Source organism: Falco punctatus (genome assembly GCF_963210335.1).
Source record: "Falco punctatus genome assembly, chromosome: 6".
Lineage (NCBI taxonomy): Eukaryota > Metazoa > Chordata > Aves > Falconiformes > Falconidae > Falco > Falco punctatus.
Window position 1 is genome coordinate 73090293 of NC_137585.1, and position 20686 is coordinate 73110978.

Below are 20686 nucleotides of genomic sequence, written 5' to 3' on the forward strand. Positions count from 1 at the left end.
GGATCTAACCATACTCATGATATGGAAAATCTTACAATATGTTTAATTCTGGCTTATTTTTCAAATCTGATGTGCTGAATGTTGTTGTTCTGTGCAAACAGATCCACCAAGCTCTGATATTCCATCCTCCTTTGCGGGGATTGTAGCTAGTCCGGGTGAAACCAATGCAAACAACACATGTATTGAGGATGAAATTCAGTTTATATGTGTGTCACTGAAATAGGGAATATGACTCCTTAACACCAATGTTGCATTAAGAAGCAGCCATTCTTTATTGCAGTGCTGGATGCACAGGGGTTCGCTCCACCTAATGTGCATAGCTTCCTTCTCTCAGGTAGCTCTTTTTATGCAGTACATGTATACATATTCAAAACATTTCCTGTAAAAGGCACACATATTCATGAGATTGCCCAATACTAATTACAATATTCGCCCTCTCCCTCATGCATGCTCAGCTGTCCAGAGCGGAGGTCTTCAGTGGTCTCAAGGGTCTGTAAATCTGCCCTTTCCTCTATTCAGTTGGCTAGAGTTCTCCTTTGTAGTCCGCATATATGGTCTTAAACCATATCAGTCTGGATTTATTGCATACAAGTATACAAAGATTACTTTCAAACAAACAAGGTACCTTAACACTAGCTGTTCGAACTTAGGATGCATGACTACTTCTGAGTTCTTAAGATTAAACCTTAACCCTTCTGTAACATCAGCAGAAGCAGAAATACTTGCTTCTGAATGGAGACAACACAGATACATTTGAGAGGTTAATTTTAGGTTGCGGACAGCAGTGTTTGTTACACATTCAAATTGCTTTTGTTTATTTTGGCATATTGGGACCAATAAAGCAATGCATGTGTTTGTGTATGGACTGTTCCCATATAAAAATCATTGCTGAACTGATTTGGGATGAAACTGCATTGCCCATAACCACATAAGTAATATATTCTGAACAAAACTTTATGAGATGATTACCTTTCTTTTTTTTTTTTTTTTTTTATGGTGATGGTGCTGTAAAAATTACAGAGGACATTCCACAGAGCTGTTTATGTTAGATGAGGTTTTACTTGGAGATAATTTGACCTTTTGACAATTTGAAGTCATTATCTAAGTAAAATAGTTAGGAAACGGCTGCATTCATTCTTGACTGAACATATTCTGTGGTAGCACAGAGCTAGTCAGGAACAATCTCTGTTTGGGGGGGATGGTACTGATCAGTTATTAATCCAAGGTGTCATTATGAAGCCAGGCCCAGAGTTGTAGTGAATGGATTTAAATCCACTTGGTAGCCAGTCACAAGTGGTGTTCCCCAGGGCTCAGTATTGCTGTGAGTGCTGTTGAATGTCTTTATCAATGATGTAGACAAAGGGATCAAGTGCACCCTTAGTAAGTTGGTGACAGGAAGTTGGGCGGGGGTATTGATCTGCTTGAGGGTGGGAAATCTCTGCAAAGGAATCTGGACAGGCAGGATTGATGGGCTGAGGCAAATAATATGGGATTCAAAAGGCTAAGTTCTGCACTTAGATCACAATAACCCAATGCAACACTTCAGGCTTGAGGAACAGTGGCTGGAAACAGCCTGCTAGAAGAGGACCTGGGGGTGTTGGTCAACAGCTGGCTGAATATGAGCCAGCAGTGTGTCCAGGTGGCCAAGAAGGCCAATAGTATCCTGGCTTTTATCAGAAATAGCATGGCCAGCAGGACTGTTTGACCCTGGCTGGATACCCAGGTGGTACCCAGGTACCCACAAAAATCACTCTATCACTCCTCTCCTCAACTGGACAGAAGAGAGAAAATGTTACGAAAGGCTTGTGCGTTGAGATCAGGACAGGGGGATCGCTCAGCAGTTACTGTCATGGGCAAAACAGACTCAAGTTGGGGAAATTAGTTCAATTTATTGCCATTCAATTCAGAGTAGGGTAATGAGAACTAAAACTCAAAACTTAAAAGCACCTTCCACCCACCCTTCCTTGCTCCCCAGGCTCAAATTCACTCTCAATTTCTCTACCTCCTCTGCTCCAGCAGTGCAGGGGGACGGGGAATAGAGCTCATGGTCAATTCATCACATGTTGCTTGTGCTGCTCCTTCCTCCTCATACTCTTCCCCTGCTCCAGCATGGGGTCCCTCCTGTTGGAGAAAGTTCTCCGATGTGAGTCCTTCCCATAGGCTGCAGTTCTTCATGAGCTGCTCCAGCGTGGATCCCTTCCATGGGGTGCAGTCCTTCAGGAATGGGCTGCTCCAGCATAGTGCCCTGTGGGGTCACAAGTTCTTCCAGCAAACCTGCCTCAGCGTGGGCTTCCCACAGGGTCACAGTCTCCTTTGGGCTTCCAGCTGCTCCAGTGTGGGGTCCTCTGTGGGCTGCAGAGGGACAGCCTGCCTCACCATGGTCCTCACCATGGGCTACAGAGAACTCTCTGCTCCAGCACCTGGAGCATCTCCTGCACTGCCCTGGGTGTCTGCAGAGTTGTTGCTCTCACATATTCTCATTCCTCTCTTCTGCGGCGATTGTTGCATGGATTTTTTTTTTGTTTCCCTTTCTTAAATATGTTATCACAAGGGCGCTACCACCATCAATGATTGGTTTGACTTTGGCCAGCATCCTGGAGATGGCTGGCATTGGTTCCATTTGTCATAGGAGAAGCTTCTGGCAGCTTCTCACAGAAGCCACCCCTGTAGCCTCTCTGCTACCAAAACCTTGCCATGCAGATCCACTAGGGGTGTAATATGAATATGAGGAAAAACTTCTTTACTGTGAGGGTGACAGAGCCCTGGAACAGGCTGCCCGGAAAGGCTGTGGGGTCTCCTTCTCTGGGGGCATTCAAACCCCACCTGGATGTGACTCTGCGCAACATGTTTTGGGAGACCCTGTTTTAGCAGGAGGCTGGACTAAGTGATCTCCAGAGCTCCCTTCCAACCCTGACCATTCTGTCTGTGATTCTGTGGTTGTCCTGGAGCACTGTGTTCAGTTTTCGGCCCCTTGCTACAAGAGGGACATTGAGGTGCTGGAGTGTGTCCAGAGAAAAGCAAGGAAGCTGGTGAAGTATCTGGAGCACAGATCTGATGAGGAACAGCTGAGGGAACTGGGGTTGTTTAGCAGGAGAAAAGGAGGCTGAGGGGAGACCTTATTGCTCTCTACAACTACCTGACAGGAGGTTGCAGTGAGGTGGGTGTTGTTCTCTTCTCCCAAGTAACAAGTGACAGGACAAGAGGAAATGGCCTGAAGTTGCACAAGGGGAGGTTTAGATTGGATATTAGGAAAAATTTCTTCACCAAAAGGGTTGTCAAGTGTTGGAACAGGCTGCCCAAGGAGGTGGTTGAGTCACCATCTCTGGTGGTATTGAAAAGTGCTATGTTAATGGTTGGACTTGATGATATTAAGGTCTTTTCCAATGTAAACAATCTAGGATCATATGATAGAAATATCCTGAGTCCTAAATATAGTGGTGCAAAATGCTTTATGATGGTTAATGTTAGGGGATGTTGAAGTTATATCAGTTTATTATTTTTAGCTATCATGTCTCACCACTTTCCACCTTTTACTGAAAAATAATTCCATGACTTCTTTCTGAGCTGCAAGCTGAGTAACACCATGTTTCCGAGCTAGTGTGGGTTATCATGTACTTGAATGCAGGTTTGTTCATGTAAATTCACTAAAAGGTGAGAAGAGGTATGAAATGAAACTAAAGGGAAACTACAGGCTGTAGGTTGTATCTTTGCTCCATCTGAGGAAAACTTTACTAAATCTGGCACAGGGAATTGCATTATCTGTGTTTATGGATGTTTTGAATAACCATATGAATGTTTATTTGAGAAGTAACAAGGTAAAATTCAACTTTAACAAATACTTGTTTGACTAACCTGGTACATGCTATGTTGAGGTTGACTACCTAGTAACCCTCTGAGATGAGGCCTCTCCCCAAATGCATTACAGGGATGTAAAACTGTTAATAATTCATCTGTGTGTCTCTGTTCCTTGCACATGCATACCTAACTAGCAGAGTAGGACAGATGTAACGGGTCTTACTTGGCAGGACTTTCAGGAAGGCCTCCCCCATGACAATCACCTATGCCTCTGGAATCATCTCATGAATTAAAAATGGGCAAATGTAACCAAGATCTGCCTTTCCTGTAGAATACTTTAATTTAGGCTTTATCCTGTGACAGCCTCTGTCCTGCATTAATCGTTTTTGCATTTATCAACAAAACTGAGGATTTCCACTCTACATGTGCAGAAATAACAGAAGAGTATGCCTTACTCTTGCTTGAAATGTAGCCAGGCCTGTATCTCCATAATACAAACAGCAGAAGTGGGAGGGATAACAAATCCAATGAATAATGTATAAAATATCAAGTCTAACCATATGCCAAACAAGAAAATCATCAAAGGAGAACATGACTAAAGCCTAATGTATGCAACAGACAACTGTGTAGTGTTGAAATAGTTCAAAGATATTAGTATGCAGCAATGAAACACAGTGAGGCTGACTTCTTCAAGGCGTTTGGTGAGCCAGGTTCAAGGCATCTGATTAAAATGCATGTTTTAAACAATAAGTTATATAAATAAAACTGTAAATCTCTAAATCCTTGATCTTCAATTTTATTTATTTATATATTTTTTTAGGAAAACGTGTAATCATCTTTTGAGGTATTTCATTTTGCTTTCATCTTAGACCACATAATGGCTTTTGTCAGTAAGATGTAAGCCAGTTTCCCCCAATGGCTTTATAGTGTGATCTGTATATGGACCAAGGAATACATGTCTTTTTCAGTGGTCTCTATCCCTTCTGATTATTTCCTGTATAATCATAAAGTGCATAATAACTTATTTTTGCATAGAGAGCATTTATTATCTTTTTAAAAAATGATTTTTTAAAAGATGAAATCAGGATACAAAATTAGATCATTGGAGATAAACGTTTTAGGGGAATTTCAGTTTCCTAGTAATAGCAATTTCAATAAGATCCTTAAATACTTGGAACGTTACCAAAACCAGTGAATAGATTTGAGACCATTCAAAGCCATCTAAAATTAAAGGCGTTAGTCCAGAGAGAGCTTAGGATGAATGAGTAATTTAATCATATTAATTCTTGAGGTTGAAGAGGGAATTCAGCACTTCTTTGGTGTGAATGAAATTTTAGATACTAGGGGCTGAGTTCTTATTTATGTTTCACTATGCAGAGACTTACTACTAGATTATATAAACTGTTGTAGAGTACATCACAAAATCAATAGAACTAGTTTTCTCAGTAAACATTGTAATTCCTTAATTAATATTTATATGATCCAGCACCCAGTAATATCTGATGACAAATTTTGCAGTCACACCATAAATCCAGAAAAAAATTCCTCACATGGAAATGTAAGCATGTAGGCGTTTGTTATAATATTTGTCCTGCAGAAGGTAATATATTAATTAGGAAAAAGAAACTTATTGACATGTGGTACAGAACATACCAGTTTCGTGGTATGGTAAGAAGTAATGTTTCTGAAGACCTTCTCCAGATCTCTGTGAAGCTGCTGACGATCTTTACAGGCTGCGTGTACTGAAAGGGCCAAGCTAGTGAAAGATAAGTAGAATTTAACAGTTGTGTTCACCATTCAGTCTTTCTCCAATATGAAAAACTACAAGTGTTACCACTCACAGTAATCTCTGAAAGGATTAGACAGGCTGTAAGTAGTGTGCCAAGTGGTTTATTCATGGTTTCTTTTGTGTATAACTGGACCATTTCAATAGTTCTTACTCTCGTTCTGGTGAACGTCTTCCCTTCCGTTGTACTTTTTAGCTTAATAACACATATGTAGCCAGAACAGGACAGTTTGAATTTTGTTGCAATCCAGGAAATTACTGAAAAACTATGGTAGAACTGAATGCAAGGCTTAGTTGCCAGAAGGACTTCCTCCGAAGAGTGATTTGGAAAGCTATGTCTTCAGAACCTTCATTTTTCTCTGTCTCAACCAGAATTTCTGAGCATTCTCTCCATAAAGAGAAGGAAAGAAAAATAACATAATTTCAAGAAGTGATTTTCTGGTTTTTATTACAGTTAAAAGAGCCCCAACTTTTGTTATACAGAACCTTTTGGTGCTTTTGGAAATATTAGGGAAAGTTACAGGCATTTCAAATTTTATTATTTGGTGTTTCCTCGCAAGGTTAAGTTAACATTTTTTTGCCTCTTCATATTTCTGAAAGATTTGCCACACTATGTTTGGTCTAAAGGGCCCGATTCTGAAGTATGTTCTGTCCAGGCAACTGGTGTTGACCTCAAGGAAGCGATACTTTGTCAGGTACATTAACATATCTTTGTAGCTTGCAAATTCTGAAGAACAATGTAGCTGAATTATTTCTCAGATTGTCTTCTGTTACACAGACAAAATGTAATCTTAACCCGTGTTTCAGTAAATTTTCATTCAGAACTTAGAAAAGTTAGATTGTAGTTCAAAATAGTATGTGAAGTTACACTACCATCTTCTTGAAGGTTATAAAAGATAAATTGTAGCTAAATGTTCATGTGACGATTTTCAGTAGATAATTTATGTTAGCAAAGGAGCTAATCTGTTATTTTGTGAGCCTTTAGAAAATGGATTCAATTTTGAATTAATACCTATGTAAGTATCCACTGTGACAGCAGAGGAGGTTGATGTTAGAAGCACGGTCCATCAGCTCCTGCATTCAAAGTCTCTTTGAACCACCATCCATTTGCTTTGGAGAATGCAGTTAAGGAGTTGGACTTACCATTTATACGGAAAAATAACTAAAAAAGAAAATTTTTAATTGACTTAGTGGAAATGACTAAGAGGTAGCAGTATAAATTACCTTTTATCTGTTGTTTTGAAATAAATCCAGATGCATATGCTCAGATAATTCTCTGCTAATTAAGACTGTCCAAGATATGCGCCGATTAAGAGGGACATATATGATAGGGCATAAGCTGTTATTGGATGGAATAACTTTTTGTGGAAAGGTTGAAAGTTTGGGTGAAGATACAGCAGTGTTGGTCAGTACCTTGATTTATATTTGCTATTTTACCTAAACCACTTATAATACAAACTGAAGTGAGTTCATTGGATGCAGATTTTGCAGGTCTTAGGGAATGTATGTCAAGGATGGGGTTTTGGATGGAATTCCAATGGATACATTAGTCTGGACGGACACAAAAAGTCCATGATCAAACGTGCTAACCATGGCTTCAGACTCATAAAATACTGCTGAGTTTAGCCTGTGTGTACCTAAATAATGATACTTAAGTTACAAAATTGACATATAACATTCCCAAAAATTCTGTTCCCTCATTTTCAGAAATTTCAAAGACCCTTATACCTTTAGATTGCAAAGGACCCATCAGGTGGTTTAGTCCGAGATCATAGAAAATAACGGTATAGAGTCTGAGGTTCTTGTGCTGTGCATCAATATACAGTGTTTTCAGTGGCTGATAATTGTATACTGATATATATATACTGTCGGTTATGTTTGATTTAAATGTTCTGGTAACTGATGTACCAGATCAGGTTATGATCACTTAGGAAAGAGTACATTTAGTAAAATCAAAAATAGACAGCTATTCTGAGCTGATGGCTTCTTTTATATTAAATGGATAGAGTTATCATAATTCTTCCCATTTGTCTTTGATGAATGCTTTTTTGGGAAGAATCCTGGAGCTGCCTATATCTTTCTTTATTTCCTAGACAGGAAAATTATTAACATCAGGAAATAGCTCCTCCAATGTTGTTGGCATACAGTAAGAGAACAATTTGCAGAACATTATTTCATTTCATGTAACTTTTCACATTTTTATTTGTGTTTGTTAAGATATCAAAGGGTTTTGAAAGGGTTATTTTGTTTTTAGTAAGGAAAAGTTTCCTACCCTTGCAGAAAATTGAAGTAAAGCTTAGATTAAATGCTTGCAAATGGTTACTAATCTTAGCATTTTCTTAACAGTGACACAAATATTTCAACCTCATTTTATTTCCAGAAGATATTATATTTTCATATTACTTTTCTAATTTCCATTTTTAGGTAAAGCTTTCTTAAGTCAGTGTGTAGATGCATAACTGAGCTTTAGATCAATGCAGTATTATTGTATACAACGTAATTAACATAACTGTTTTCAAAATTAAGTGCTTTCTTGTTAAAAAATAAAAAAAAAAATATTTCATATTCTAAAGCACTTTGGTTGAAATTCTGGTTCCATTGAAGTCAGAGGACAATTATAGTCAGTAACTGTTTCTTCAACACAACTTGGTGCTTTAAAGTCTTAATTATATATATATTTATCAGATTGTATTATATGCTCATACATATAGGGGTATGTAGGTATTTCAAAAACAGATTACACAAATACAGACAATTTTTATCCATACCAAATGTTTATATTTATATAGTGCAAAGTCTCTGATATTGAATCATATTGTTGTATTTTGAATACTTAAGATTAAGTTTTTGATTTATTCTATACGTATTTTTTTTTACCTTTTTAGCTTCCCCATGGGTAGATAAAAGTCGAACTCCAAACAAGATAGATCTGTATGATGTTCGCAGAAGACCATGGTAAGCTTTCTTTAAAGGACTTATGTATACACATCACTTACTTTATGCATATGACTGTAAAGACAAATTTCTCAAATTATTTATATCTAGTAGTCCTTACTTTCACCTATTGCTATTTTCTTTTTTAAAAAATCAGTTAATTCTTCTAAATAAACAGTTTTCAAATCATACTACTTATTACGCAATATCCACTAGAGTGTCTTGTACGGTTGCATTACATGGATTTTTTCGTGAGAGGTTAACAAATAGGTATAAGGCAATTAAAAACTTCAATTTTGTGCCAAAATCAAATGTAATTCAGATTATTAGACTGAGCCATTCTTCCAGACTTTTGTAAGAGTTTAAAAATATGTCTCAGTGGTTTAGACCAGCAAAAAAATCACTAAATTGGTAAAGCCAAGAGAACAGGGGATTGTTTCTCATAATTTTTTTCTGTAAGCGTCTGGAGTCATAGTAGTGTGTATTAATACATGAAGTCATACTGGTTGAATATACTTTTTCAAAGGGCAAAGTATTTTACTCTAAGCTGGGCTGACTCATTTTATTACTTAATAACTCATCTGTCATCAAGATCTTTATGCTCTTGCAATAGCATTCATGTTTTTCAGTTATCAACATCTGAAAATAGTGAATTTTGAATAGTATGCCTACTTCCTGACTTTCCTAGTGTAGTTTATGCTTTGGTTTACTTAGTGGGACAGAGCAAGAAAGAAAATGATAGCACATGCTTTTCTACTAGCCACAATAGAAGAATTTAATTGGTTCAGTTAGATTTAGCGTAGAGATCACAGAATGTATTCCATCACTAGCAAATGTGTTTTCACGTTTGTGTCATTCACAACCTTTATTTATTTCAGGTATATCCAAGGAGCTGCATCTCCCAAAGACATGCTTATTTTAGTTGATGCGTAAGTGTTTAATGTCTGGGTATTGATATTAGAGGGGTAAAAGTACTTAGATATATTGAACAAATCTCTGTACGCAGAGAAATGGAGAGAGGATTAAGAAGTCCTTACATGCAAGGATCAAAAATGTTGGTATGAAGAAAATAAATACACAGGAAAAATAGTTCCAGAAGGCCCAAACCAAATCTGCAAATTATTTAAATGGTGGACAAAAAAGTGGGTTTTAATCACTTTAATATTATTCTGCTTTCATCTTCTTAATTACTGAAATAATCAATTAAAAAAAATCATATGCTTGCCAAGATTCATTGTAAAACACAAACCTAAACCCAAATGACTAGAAGCATAACAGTACATTTCATGATCCTGAAGGGTGAGAATGTGTGCAGACTTCACATGCTTTACTGTACATATTTAAAAATTGCCAAATTTGGTTACTATAAAACATTAATAGAAAGTGAGCAAAGAAATTAATAAAAATTATCTCTTTGCCTTGGCAGAGCTTCCTTTGTTTTGCTAATATTGAGGGACCCAAGGAAGCACTGAACCTAATGTGTCAAACAGATTGCTTTATGCTGAAAAAATTCTCAGTAAGAGAATTTGCACTTAGTGCTTTTAAATGTAGTGAAGTGCTTTCATATAATCAGTGAGTTTTATCAACATTTGCTATCTCTTCACTTCGGCTTAGGTTTTGCCTTGAATCAAACAAGCTGTCATTTGAGTATTTGAAAATCTAAAGCTCTAAATCTGTGTGTAGGGGTATAAAATGTTTAGATAATGCATTGGTTGAAGGTGATAAACACAGATTTCTTGAAATGAAAATGAGGAAATAATGAATCATTATGACTTCATCTGAGCCAGAAGACTGGGGCTTTGAATGGCAGTTTTGGACTTAATTTTTATAACAATACTCATGATGAGTTGGAGAATTCAGGACAATTATTGACAATTTTAGTGTGAAATCAGTGACAGTGCTGGTTGGTGTCCTGTATTTTCTTTGTACATTTAAAATAAAATTTGTTTAAATCATTTTTTCTATTATCTTGTGGATTTCTTTTAGGAGTGGGAGTGTCAGTGGATTGACATTGAAGCTGATCCGCACCTCAGTCATTGAGATGTTAGAGACCTTGTCTGACGATGACTTTGTGAATGTAGTTTCAGTGAGTATCTGTTCTTTCCACAAAATTTGGATTGTCAACAAAGCCATAAGCAAACTGGTTTTATTGCCACATATGAGGTGCTTGAATGTTAAGCTGCTAAGAGACTTAAAATATATTGCAAAATACAACATTTGGCTTACTGTTTTCTTGTAAATATAATGAAAGTCCTAGATTTGTTGCTACCTATACATTTGAGTGAAGGGCAAAAGTAAATTAAAAAAGCTCTGTAGCCAAATTCTCCTTTCTAGTATATTATTCTGGTCTCTGTAACACATCTTCTATTTGACTGGTATATGCAAATTATCTTGAAATAATTGGTGGTTCCCGGGTTTTATACTGTGGTATGAGATAAAATGATACAGAGGAGATAAGGGGAAGTTCCTTCTTCTACACAGCAGATACTTGGGTTGCTTGTGTTAATTGATGCATGATGATGGAACATATACAGCCATACATCTGACCTGCCAAAGGGGTGTTGCTGGGGAAGTTCTACACTTAGGAACCTGATGGGTAGCAAAAAGCTTTTTTCCCATAATAAGTAACATATTAGAGGGGAGAATCCATGAAGGAACTTTAAAATGCACATATTTATACATAGGGGAGAGCATATGTGATGTGCAGGTCAGAGGATTGTTAAGAGAAGGGTAGGATTGTAAGGATTTTCAGATGAAGGTGATGCTGGCTTTTTCAGGGCTGGCTTTTCAGCAGCTGAGATCTTCAAGAACATGATCTGAAAGTTTAGTAGGACCTATGATTACTACACTTCAAACTTGACTGCAATACTTAAAAAATCTGTTTCTGTATAATAGAGTTTCAAAGTAGTTCTCTAAAATAGTTTGGATTTGCTTTTTTTAATGGTATTTTAGTCTTTCTGACACTTCCCTGGAATTTGAAGTACAAATTCCTGGTTTTCAAGAAAGCTGAAGGCAGAATAAAATAGATTTGGGGAGGGGGAAAATGGTATGGGCAACTTGCAGTTTTCAGGCTGATACCTTGGATGTCATGATCTAGCCTTGGGCAAGGCTTTTTTGTTTTTTTATTAAACTGCTGAACTGTAGAGCTTTGATTCTAAGGCTTTAGGATGGGGACATTGACATAGTCTTAATGACAAGAGACAGCCTGCATGGTGAGGAACTGGAATGATTTTGGAGACCATTTTCAACTTCTACAGATGTGTTGTAGCCAGCCTGCAGGGCTGAAATATCACTATCAGAAATCTCTTTGAACACTGCTTATTGCTGCATCATTTGCTGTCAGTCTAGCTAGACCTCTCTCCAAGTAGTAGAAAGAAGCTTTTATTTGCAGTGGCATTTCCTTTGTTAAAGTTTTTTAATAGTGGATTAGACCATTTTTTTAAGTCTAAATAGCAGTGGAAAAAGTGCTAATGTTCATTATTATTATTATTATTGTTATTGTTATTATAGGAAATAAGCTTTTCTGTAATGACATTAGAGAGCTGAAATCTCATTGTTAGGTTCACTGGTTTAAAACAAAAAGAAAGAAGATTATAATCCTAAACTGCTGGAAGTTGATTACTGTGTTCATTGGAGCTGTGCCAGTTTTTGCCGCTGGAAAATCTGGACCCCCACTACCTCCTGATTTCACAACTTTCCGACTCCTTCCTTCATTTGCTCACAGCTGACCAGAAACAGTGTATCTTAGTGCTAAGACTTCCTTAGGCTCAGGTTATTTTATTAGCTAAGGTTCAGTGTTATTCTAGTGGGTACCCAAGGCTGGGATTTGTATCAAAGAAGGACTAGCAATCTTTTAATATTTTCTACAGTGCATTTTAGCAGTGGTTTGTAACTTACAATATGTAAGGACGTTTTTTCTTTGAATTAACCTTAGAGGCACACATCAGCTATTTGCAGAACCAAAGAGGACTTTTTGGTCATGCTGCACTCATCCTCAGAGTAAGGCAACACTCACAGAAATATAAATAACAGAACATGGTGTCTCTAAATCTTTTATAAAGTACTATTTGGTGTTGTGCACTTGTCATTTAAAAGCTGATGTAAGTTTCTTTCAGTATTGCAATTACTTTTGTGTAACCTACGTTTTCATATATTTGTATGACTTGCATATTGGAATTGTGAGTCGTCGTGTTCTGACATTTTATTTCTCTTAACAGAAAGGGAATCATAAACTATAGATGGGAAACAAATGATTGTAGTACTACTACAAGGCATTCTTAAAGCAAGAACAGTGAGCACAGAATTATGGTGGTTTTTTTAGGATTTTTCCCTTTTTTTTTCAGTTTTCCTTTTTTATTTTTTTTTCTTTCTCAGTTTTTCCACAGTCCAACCAAAGCCTCAAAGTTAAGCACCAGAGGTCACATTGCTGAAGATGATGATATATTATCACACTCAGTAATATGTGTTCTTAAGATTATTCACAAAAGCATATACACAGGACTAGTTTTTATACAGTATTCATCCACTACAAAGGTGGTATTAATTGCTGCACTCTTTTCATGTATGTTTCTTCTTTTTTATCTGAGTATCCTGACACTTCAAGTAAAACATATTGCATTAGAATGATCATTTGTTTTGATCTTTGAAAATTACATACATGGCTTTCATTTAGGAGGTCTGAGATCTCATCTTTATTCAAATTTTAAGTTCTTCATTTTACTGTTTACTCTTTTCCCACTTATTCTTCCTTGTATACCTTTGCTGAAAACCTTCATGTTTTTTTAGGTTTTTGTACTGTGTTAAAAGGCAGATGATTCTTTAATTCTTGTCTAATTTGAAAATAATCTCATTTTTCTTTTTTCTAAGTGATCTGAGGACTGTCTAGAGATATGGTGTTACACAAAAGATACTCTGGTCACAAGTGGTGTTCCCCAGGGCTCAGTATGGGAACAGCGGCCAGTTCTGTTCTGATTATATATCTTTACCAGGGATCTGTATGGGGGGACCGAGTGCACCCTCAGTCAGTTTGCAGGTGACACCGAGCTGGGGGCAGTGCTGACCTGCGGGAGGGCAGGGGGCTCTGCAGAGGGGGCTGGGCAGGCCGGGCCGATGGGCCGAGGCCACTTGTAGGAGGTTCAACAGGGCTCAGTGCCGGGTCCTGCCCCTGGGTCACACCAGCCCCATGCAGTGTGACGGGCTGGGGCAGGGGGCTGGGAACTGCCTGGGGAAAGGGCCTGGGGGGGCTGGGTGACAGCCCTGGGCAGGAGCCAGCCGTGTGCCCAAAGACCAAGAGCATCCTGGCTTGTATCCAAAACAGTGTGGCCAGCAGGGCCAGGGCAGTGACCGTCCCCCTGCACTGGGCACTGGTGAGGCCGCACCTCGGACACGGGGTTCAGCTTTGGGCCCCTCACTTCAGGAGGGACGTTGAGGGGCTGGAGCGTGTCCAGAGAGGGGCAACGCAGCTGGTGAAGGGTCTGGGGCACAAGTCTGATGGGGAACAGCTGAGGAAACCAGTTGTTTAGCCTGGAGAAAAGGAGGCTCAGGGGGGACCTTACCATTCTCTACAACTATCTGAAAGGAGTTTGTAGTGAGGTGGGTGTTGGTCTCTTCTCCCAAGTAACAAGTGACAGGACAAGAGGAAATGGCCTGAAGTTGCACAAGGGGAGATTTAGATTGGATAATAGGAAAAAAGTTCTTCACCGAAAGGGTTGTCAGGTATTGGAACAGGCTGCCCAGGGAGGTGGTTGAGTCACCATCCCTGGAAGTATTGAAAAGACATGTAGATGTGGTACTTAAAGACATGGTTTAGTGGTAGACTTGATGGTCCTGGTTTAAAGGTTGGTCTTGACGATATTAAAGATCTTTTCCAACCTAAATGATTCTATGATTCTTATCATTACCTATATCATTATTCTTCACAACCCATAATGATAAAGGCATGTCTAAATCAAATCAAACTCCAGTGCTTTCCTAATAAATCCAAACCCCAAGGTATCATCTTAAACATTTTGTTCTAGGTGAAATAAATTTTATTTCTTTTTCAATTTCTATATTTTTCTTATTCAGTTTTATTTATTTCTTATTCAATACATTTCATGTTACTGCTTAAGCACATTTTCCCTTTAAGCATTCTGGTATTATCATTGACTAATTAAAATTCCAAAAAGCTAGGTAAAAAAAAATCAGTTAATACAATATTAGCGATAGATATATGAACACTAGCAATAACTAGAATTTATCTACAATTTTTCTTTTCCTCCTAGGTCTTTCAGCCAAGAAAGCAACAGTTGTTTTATGGCTTGTTAGCTTTAATAACCATAGAGTGTTTTGTAATGAGGTTTTGAGTTAACTAGAGAGCTGTTTTACTGCTAACCTCTGCCAAGATGTTGTCCCACAAAACCCATGTGTGTGATGATTCATGCCTATAACTGAAAGACGTGGATTTAAACTCATGCAAATCACTTCTAGAAAGTGACAGGATGATTTAATGAACCGTGCCTGGTATATGGAGAAATCCTAGGGAACAAAAAGCTGAACAGTAGGTGTGTTAAAATACATTAGTTCTACTGATTTAATATAGTTGCATTTATTTCCAGTGAAAAAAGGTTGAATGAAGTATTAAGTCATGTAAAGATTGCCAGGGGTTAATATGTCATGATTTCCTCTGGGATTTGCATTTTTCTTATCTGAAGTGCTGTGCTTTGTTGAAGAAAGAAAAACTGCTGTTTGAAAGAGCTTAAATGTATGAGTAATACAGCTGTTTTCCCACTAATCTGGTTATATGCTTTGATAGCAGTAAGTGGTAGATGATAGAGGCAGCAATTCCATCCCAGCACGTTATGATTTAGTGACTTGGTTTCAAATGTTGACACAGAGAGTATAATTTGTTTATGATTGTGGGTAGGCTGCAGTTTGCAGGGGAAATGCGTTTCAACTTCAAATCTGTAGAGGTGCGGAGAACCATGCAAAGGAAAAACCCATCTTACACAAACATGTTAAAGGTCAGGAGCTGTAGGACTGTTTAAAATAATACAGCCTTTGTAAAAATCCAAACTAGTGTTTACTGTTTAGGAACTGGAAATTAAATGTTATGAGCATGCTAGGGATAAGAGAATCATGTTCTGGGAATATTGAAAGCTCATCTGCTCTTGTGCAGTTCTGCATATCAACTAAAATCAGAGGGAAGGAGATATCTGAATTAATTGATTTCAAAGAAAACACTATCTACGCAGCCTATGAAATTATCGTTGGGGATAAAAGCAATCTGTGGATGATACACCCCTTTTCCCACTGATTTTTAATAGCAGTTTATGATGTAATTCCCACAGCTCAGTGGTTGAAAACCTGTTTAATTTGCCCCCTTACTGCCAAGTTGATACTATTTTATGCCTTCCTAATTAAAATATTTAAATATGATAATACAGAGAAAAAAGACAGTTATGTAAAGAGCTTCTCAGTTTATCAAAGGGCTCCTTTCCCTTTCTGCTGCCATGTTCCTTCCTGTGTTCTGCAGTTCAGATTGCACCTATATTCTCTTAGGTACAGGGAGACATTCCTTCCTTCTGGGAAATAACTTAAGCTTGTTTAAAAATGTAATGAACATGCCATGGGTGGAAATCTTAGCCTGAAGTCCTATTGAATAGAGGCAGAGTCTAGATTTTGCAGCCAGGTAGCCTGTCATGCTTATGCTTTCTTTGCTAGAAGTTTTAGATTTGTATGAATGTACTTCTGTTAAATCAGCAAAAACTTCCAGAATTTTTAAAAAAATGACTTAAAGTTGGTTTCCTTTATTACTTCCATTTAGTGGGGTTTTAGTGAACTGTAAAATAAATTGCATACTCAAATAGCGTAAGCTATATTTTTTTTGTATGTGATTTTTTTTTTATTTTAACCCAGAAAATTTCAGTGGTGGTTAGTTTTTCTAAATAAAATCACTATTTGAGGAAGAAATCAAAATTAATCATGATATCAGTGTGAGATACTGGCGCTGAAGTAGTTCTATTGGTGGATCTAGAAGAGGGTATGAAAAGGACTCCTGTATGAAGGGGCTCACCAGCAGACATGCTAATGTAATTCAGTCCTTACTTTCTCATTCTCCACGATGGACAATATTACGGAGAAAATATAAAGACGCCTGCCATCTTTTTCATTATTTGACAAATTAAAAAAAGATAGAGACTCAAGTTCCCGCTGTAGGTTTGCATAATCTCTCTTAGTATTTTAATCCTGGAACATTTCAGATAACGAATCACAGTAGCTCCAGTTGAGTATACAGTCTCCTCAGCTTCACAGCTATGTGAGGCAGTAAACAAATATATATTACTGTTTTGCAGGGGGCGTGGGTGGTGTTTGGTTGTTTTTTTTTTTCATAGTCAGTGAAAAGTGATATCAAGGCAGGTTCAGAGTTGAGTCTTGAGCTTCATGATTCTCTTAACAGCAGTCCATCTAATTGTATCATGACCTTGCAGTTTTTCTTAAATTGAATGGCTCATTTTCAAGAAAATGATAGCTACAGAGAAGCTTCATAAGAGCATTCCTTAATGGAAAATCATTAGCATTCCTTAATGGAAGGTCATTTATCTTGCACTTCCCCTATTCAGGAACGAAGTGAATTGTTATATGTATATTCATACAGTTGTGTTTAGTAAGCACTGTAGATGCTGGGTTAAACAAAACTCAGAGAAGTTAAGATGAAAATCTAGTATTCAATTTCTGCATTGCTAATAATTGCAGGTAGATCTAGGTTATGTATCTATGGAAATATATGGGAAGTGTATCTGGAGGATGTGTTTAGCAAATGTAATGAAGATGAGTATTTTGCAAATAACAATGAAGAAAATCTGGGAACTATGGAAACCCAGCAACTGTTGAAAAGTTAGAAAGAATTTTTTTAATGGATTAATGAGACTAGAAGTGGAAGCAAGAAATGTGTAGTATAAAGAACACCATGAAATGTTTGTCTGTCTGCAGAATTACAGTTTAATTTTGCTTCCCCTCTGAAAAGAAAGTTGAGAAGAGACTCGATGCTATGTTAAAGTATTTCACATGGGGCTAGAGTTGAGAGGATGTTGTATTACGTGGCTTTTTTGACATGAGGTTAATTGACTTCAGTAGGAACCTGATCCTCAGGAAAGAAAATTACACAGTTTGTATCAAGAAAAAGTGAGGGACCACTAGCAGTCAAACTTCTTGCAATCTTCTTGCATTCTTCATCACACATGATTAACTAGAAGTGTTTGTACAGCTTCAGTGACATGGCTAGAGATAACTTTTCATCTAAATACCATATGGTTTGATGGTTCACTTTCTCTTCTGGGAGGCAAACGGTGAGTATTTGAACTGAGATTCTGACTGTATATCTCCTTTGTTCTGGCTGAATAGCATTACATAAATGTGGATCATAAGATTAATTTAACACAAAAAGTGTTGGCTCAGATTTTACAAAAAAAGATTGTAGGTATATTCTCTGAGGACCAGAAGTGGTTTATGGTTGATTGCTTGGTTCTTGAAAGCATCTCCTCAGAGTCCTGAGTGAGTCATCTGAGAAGCTGGAATTCATACATGCTCTCAAACTCCAGTATTTGACCTTTTGGGGGGCTGTTCTGGGGTCCGTAAATAAATATGCTGATAATGGATTTGATCACAGTTGAGAAGTGCTGTCACTGGGGAAAACTCTTGCATCCATAGACTCGCAAAACTGTCAGAGAAACACACTGCAAGAATCACTAGTTGAAGCCAAATAAATTTGAATGGCACATGAATAGTTAATATGTCTCAACAAATTTCAAGGAAAAATATTGTTGTCTTCATATCAATATTTAATGCTTTCCTGGAAGATGCACTTTAAGCAAACATATACCACTAAATGTAATTGTTAAGGTCTATTACAAAAGTAACCAAGGGAATTTTAAGAACCAGTGGTATGTGGGTGGTGAGACAATGTGCAAGAGGTCAGATTAGAGTATCTCATTGCCCCTTTTGGCCTTAAGAATACATAAAGATTTTGGTTGGTTGGTTGATTGTTTTTTTCTTTTTGTTTTGTCCTGCTGACTTAAGTGTTTAACCCAAGCAGCTGTTCATCATACACCTTAGTTATTAATGGACTGGAAAGTACTTAATCATCCTTGTGTGGTGCCTTTATCTTTGTAAATAGCGAATTTTTACTGAGTATTTATTTGTTTTCTGTGTATACTCTAAGAGTTTAGCCCTACCTAGCAAGAAATGTGTCCAATAGTTAGGCTCTCTCTTATCCCTAGTGTACTTAAAATGTCCTTGCTAATCTTCAGTTTAACCAGCCCTACAATATTGCCTGTGCAATAAGACAGCACAGCAAGTACCTCTATAAAACGAACATATACAAAATAGGCCATGATAAAGAAATTAAGATGAAGTGTTACATTGCTGTCCTGTAATAATAGTATAATCATAGAATCATTTAGGTTGGAAAAGACCTTTTAGATCATCAACTCCAACTATTAGCACTGCATCTATGCATTTTTTTAAGTATCTTCAGGATTGGTGATTCAACCACCTCCCTGGGCAGCCTGTTCCAACGCTTCACCACCCTTTCAGTGAAGAAATTTTTCCTAATATCCAATCTAAACCTCCCCTGGTGCAACTTGAGGCCGTTTCCTCTTGTCCTGTCACTTGTCATATGGGAGACCTACTCCCACTTGCCTACAACCTCCTTTCAGGTACTTGTAGAGAGCAATAAGGTCTCTCCTGAGTCTCCTCCAGGCTAAACAAACCCAGTTCCCTCAGCCGCTCCTCATCAGACTTGTTCTCTAGACCCTTCACCAGCTTTGTTGCCCCTCTCTGGACACACTCCAGCACCTCAACATCCCTGTTGCAGTGAGGGGCCCAAACCTGAACCCCGTGTTCGAGGTGCAGCCTCACCAGTGCCCAGTACAGGGGGACGGTCACTGCCCTGGTCCTGCTGGCCACACTGTTTCAGTTACAAACCAGGATGCTCTTGTCCTTCTTGGCCACCTGGGCACACTGCTGACTCACGTTCAGTTGGTGGTCAGCCAGCACCAACATACCCTTTCCCACCAGACAGCACTACTTATGGTATATGTTTACAGTTTTTGTTTACTATCTGGGTTCAAATAATATGCCAGTATGTGAAAGTAATATAACATAAAACCCATGGCAATGTTAGTGAAGGGTCAAGTCTCTCTCTGAGAAGTAGCACCGGGACAATCTACAAAAGCCAAGTTGCCATGTTCAGCTCAGGACTGTGCTCAAGCTAGTAAGCCTTCTTAAAAGTACAGACAGATCCCACACAGAAACTGCTCATCTTTGTATTCAAAGGCCATCTAGCCATACCTAATAAATTGCTAGAGAATTTAGGAAGAAATCAGAAGTTTCAATAGTTTTTTCCTGATTTCTCGTTTAAACTGAGCCTTACATAGCTACAAATAAACTTGAGAAACCTTTAGTGGATGAAGTTATTTTTCTTTTAGAGTTACTAAATAATAACCAAGCCATCTGAATTCAGGGATTTGTTTGTTATTACATATTACTTTACCTGTTAAGGGAAAGCATATCATGCCGGATTCAACACCCCAAGAGAGGTGAGGTTGCCACAGCTCCATGCCACATATCCAACTAGTAGTGAGGCTGAAAATGCATTCTCAGTGGGCACATGCACATGGAGCACATGTATATACCACATAACATATATTCATGTAGATACATACATATCAGGCCAGCCACACAGGTAACAGACAAATGCAGAGCACTCAAGTGAATACAGAGAGTGCCAACAGCCTCTTCCTGCTCCCCTTGCTGGCTGAGCTGGATGGAAGGCTGCTGGTGGGAATATCTATCTATCTATAGATAGGTATCAATAGATAGATAGATAGATTAGATATATTAGATAGATAGATAGATTTGATTGATTGATTGATTGATTAGATAGATACTGTGTGGATCCCTCCAGCAGCTGGGCTCAGACACTCCATTTGCCCAGCAGCTGCCCCTAGATTGCAGTCTGCCCTGTTGCTCCCACCTAGACATACAAGCCCCCGTGGCTATAACCCCACTCCAGTTGCTGGCAGAGACCATCCCATATACACAGGCAGAGCTGTTAAGGTCTCCCTTTGTCCCAGTTGGCAACCCCCAACTGTGATCTCACCCTTAGAGACACAACAGAGACACAACAGACAC

At 38.1% G+C, this 20686-nt stretch overlaps 1 protein-coding gene across 13 annotated transcripts in view; it reads left to right on the forward strand.

Moving 5' to 3' along the window:
• CACNA2D1 (calcium voltage-gated channel auxiliary subunit alpha2delta 1) overlaps positions 1-20686 on the forward strand; it is a 434287-nt gene that overhangs the window by 310167 nt on the left and 103434 nt on the right. For all 13 annotated transcript variants that reach the window (XM_080392375.1, XM_080392376.1, XM_080392369.1 and 10 more), the window contains exons 8-10: positions 8467-8536; positions 9394-9444; positions 10502-10601. In XM_080392375.1, coding sequence (XP_080248501.1) covers positions 8467-8536; positions 9394-9444; positions 10502-10601 — 221 coding nt within the window. The remainder of the gene's footprint in view (positions 1-8466; positions 8537-9393; positions 9445-10501; positions 10602-20686) is intronic.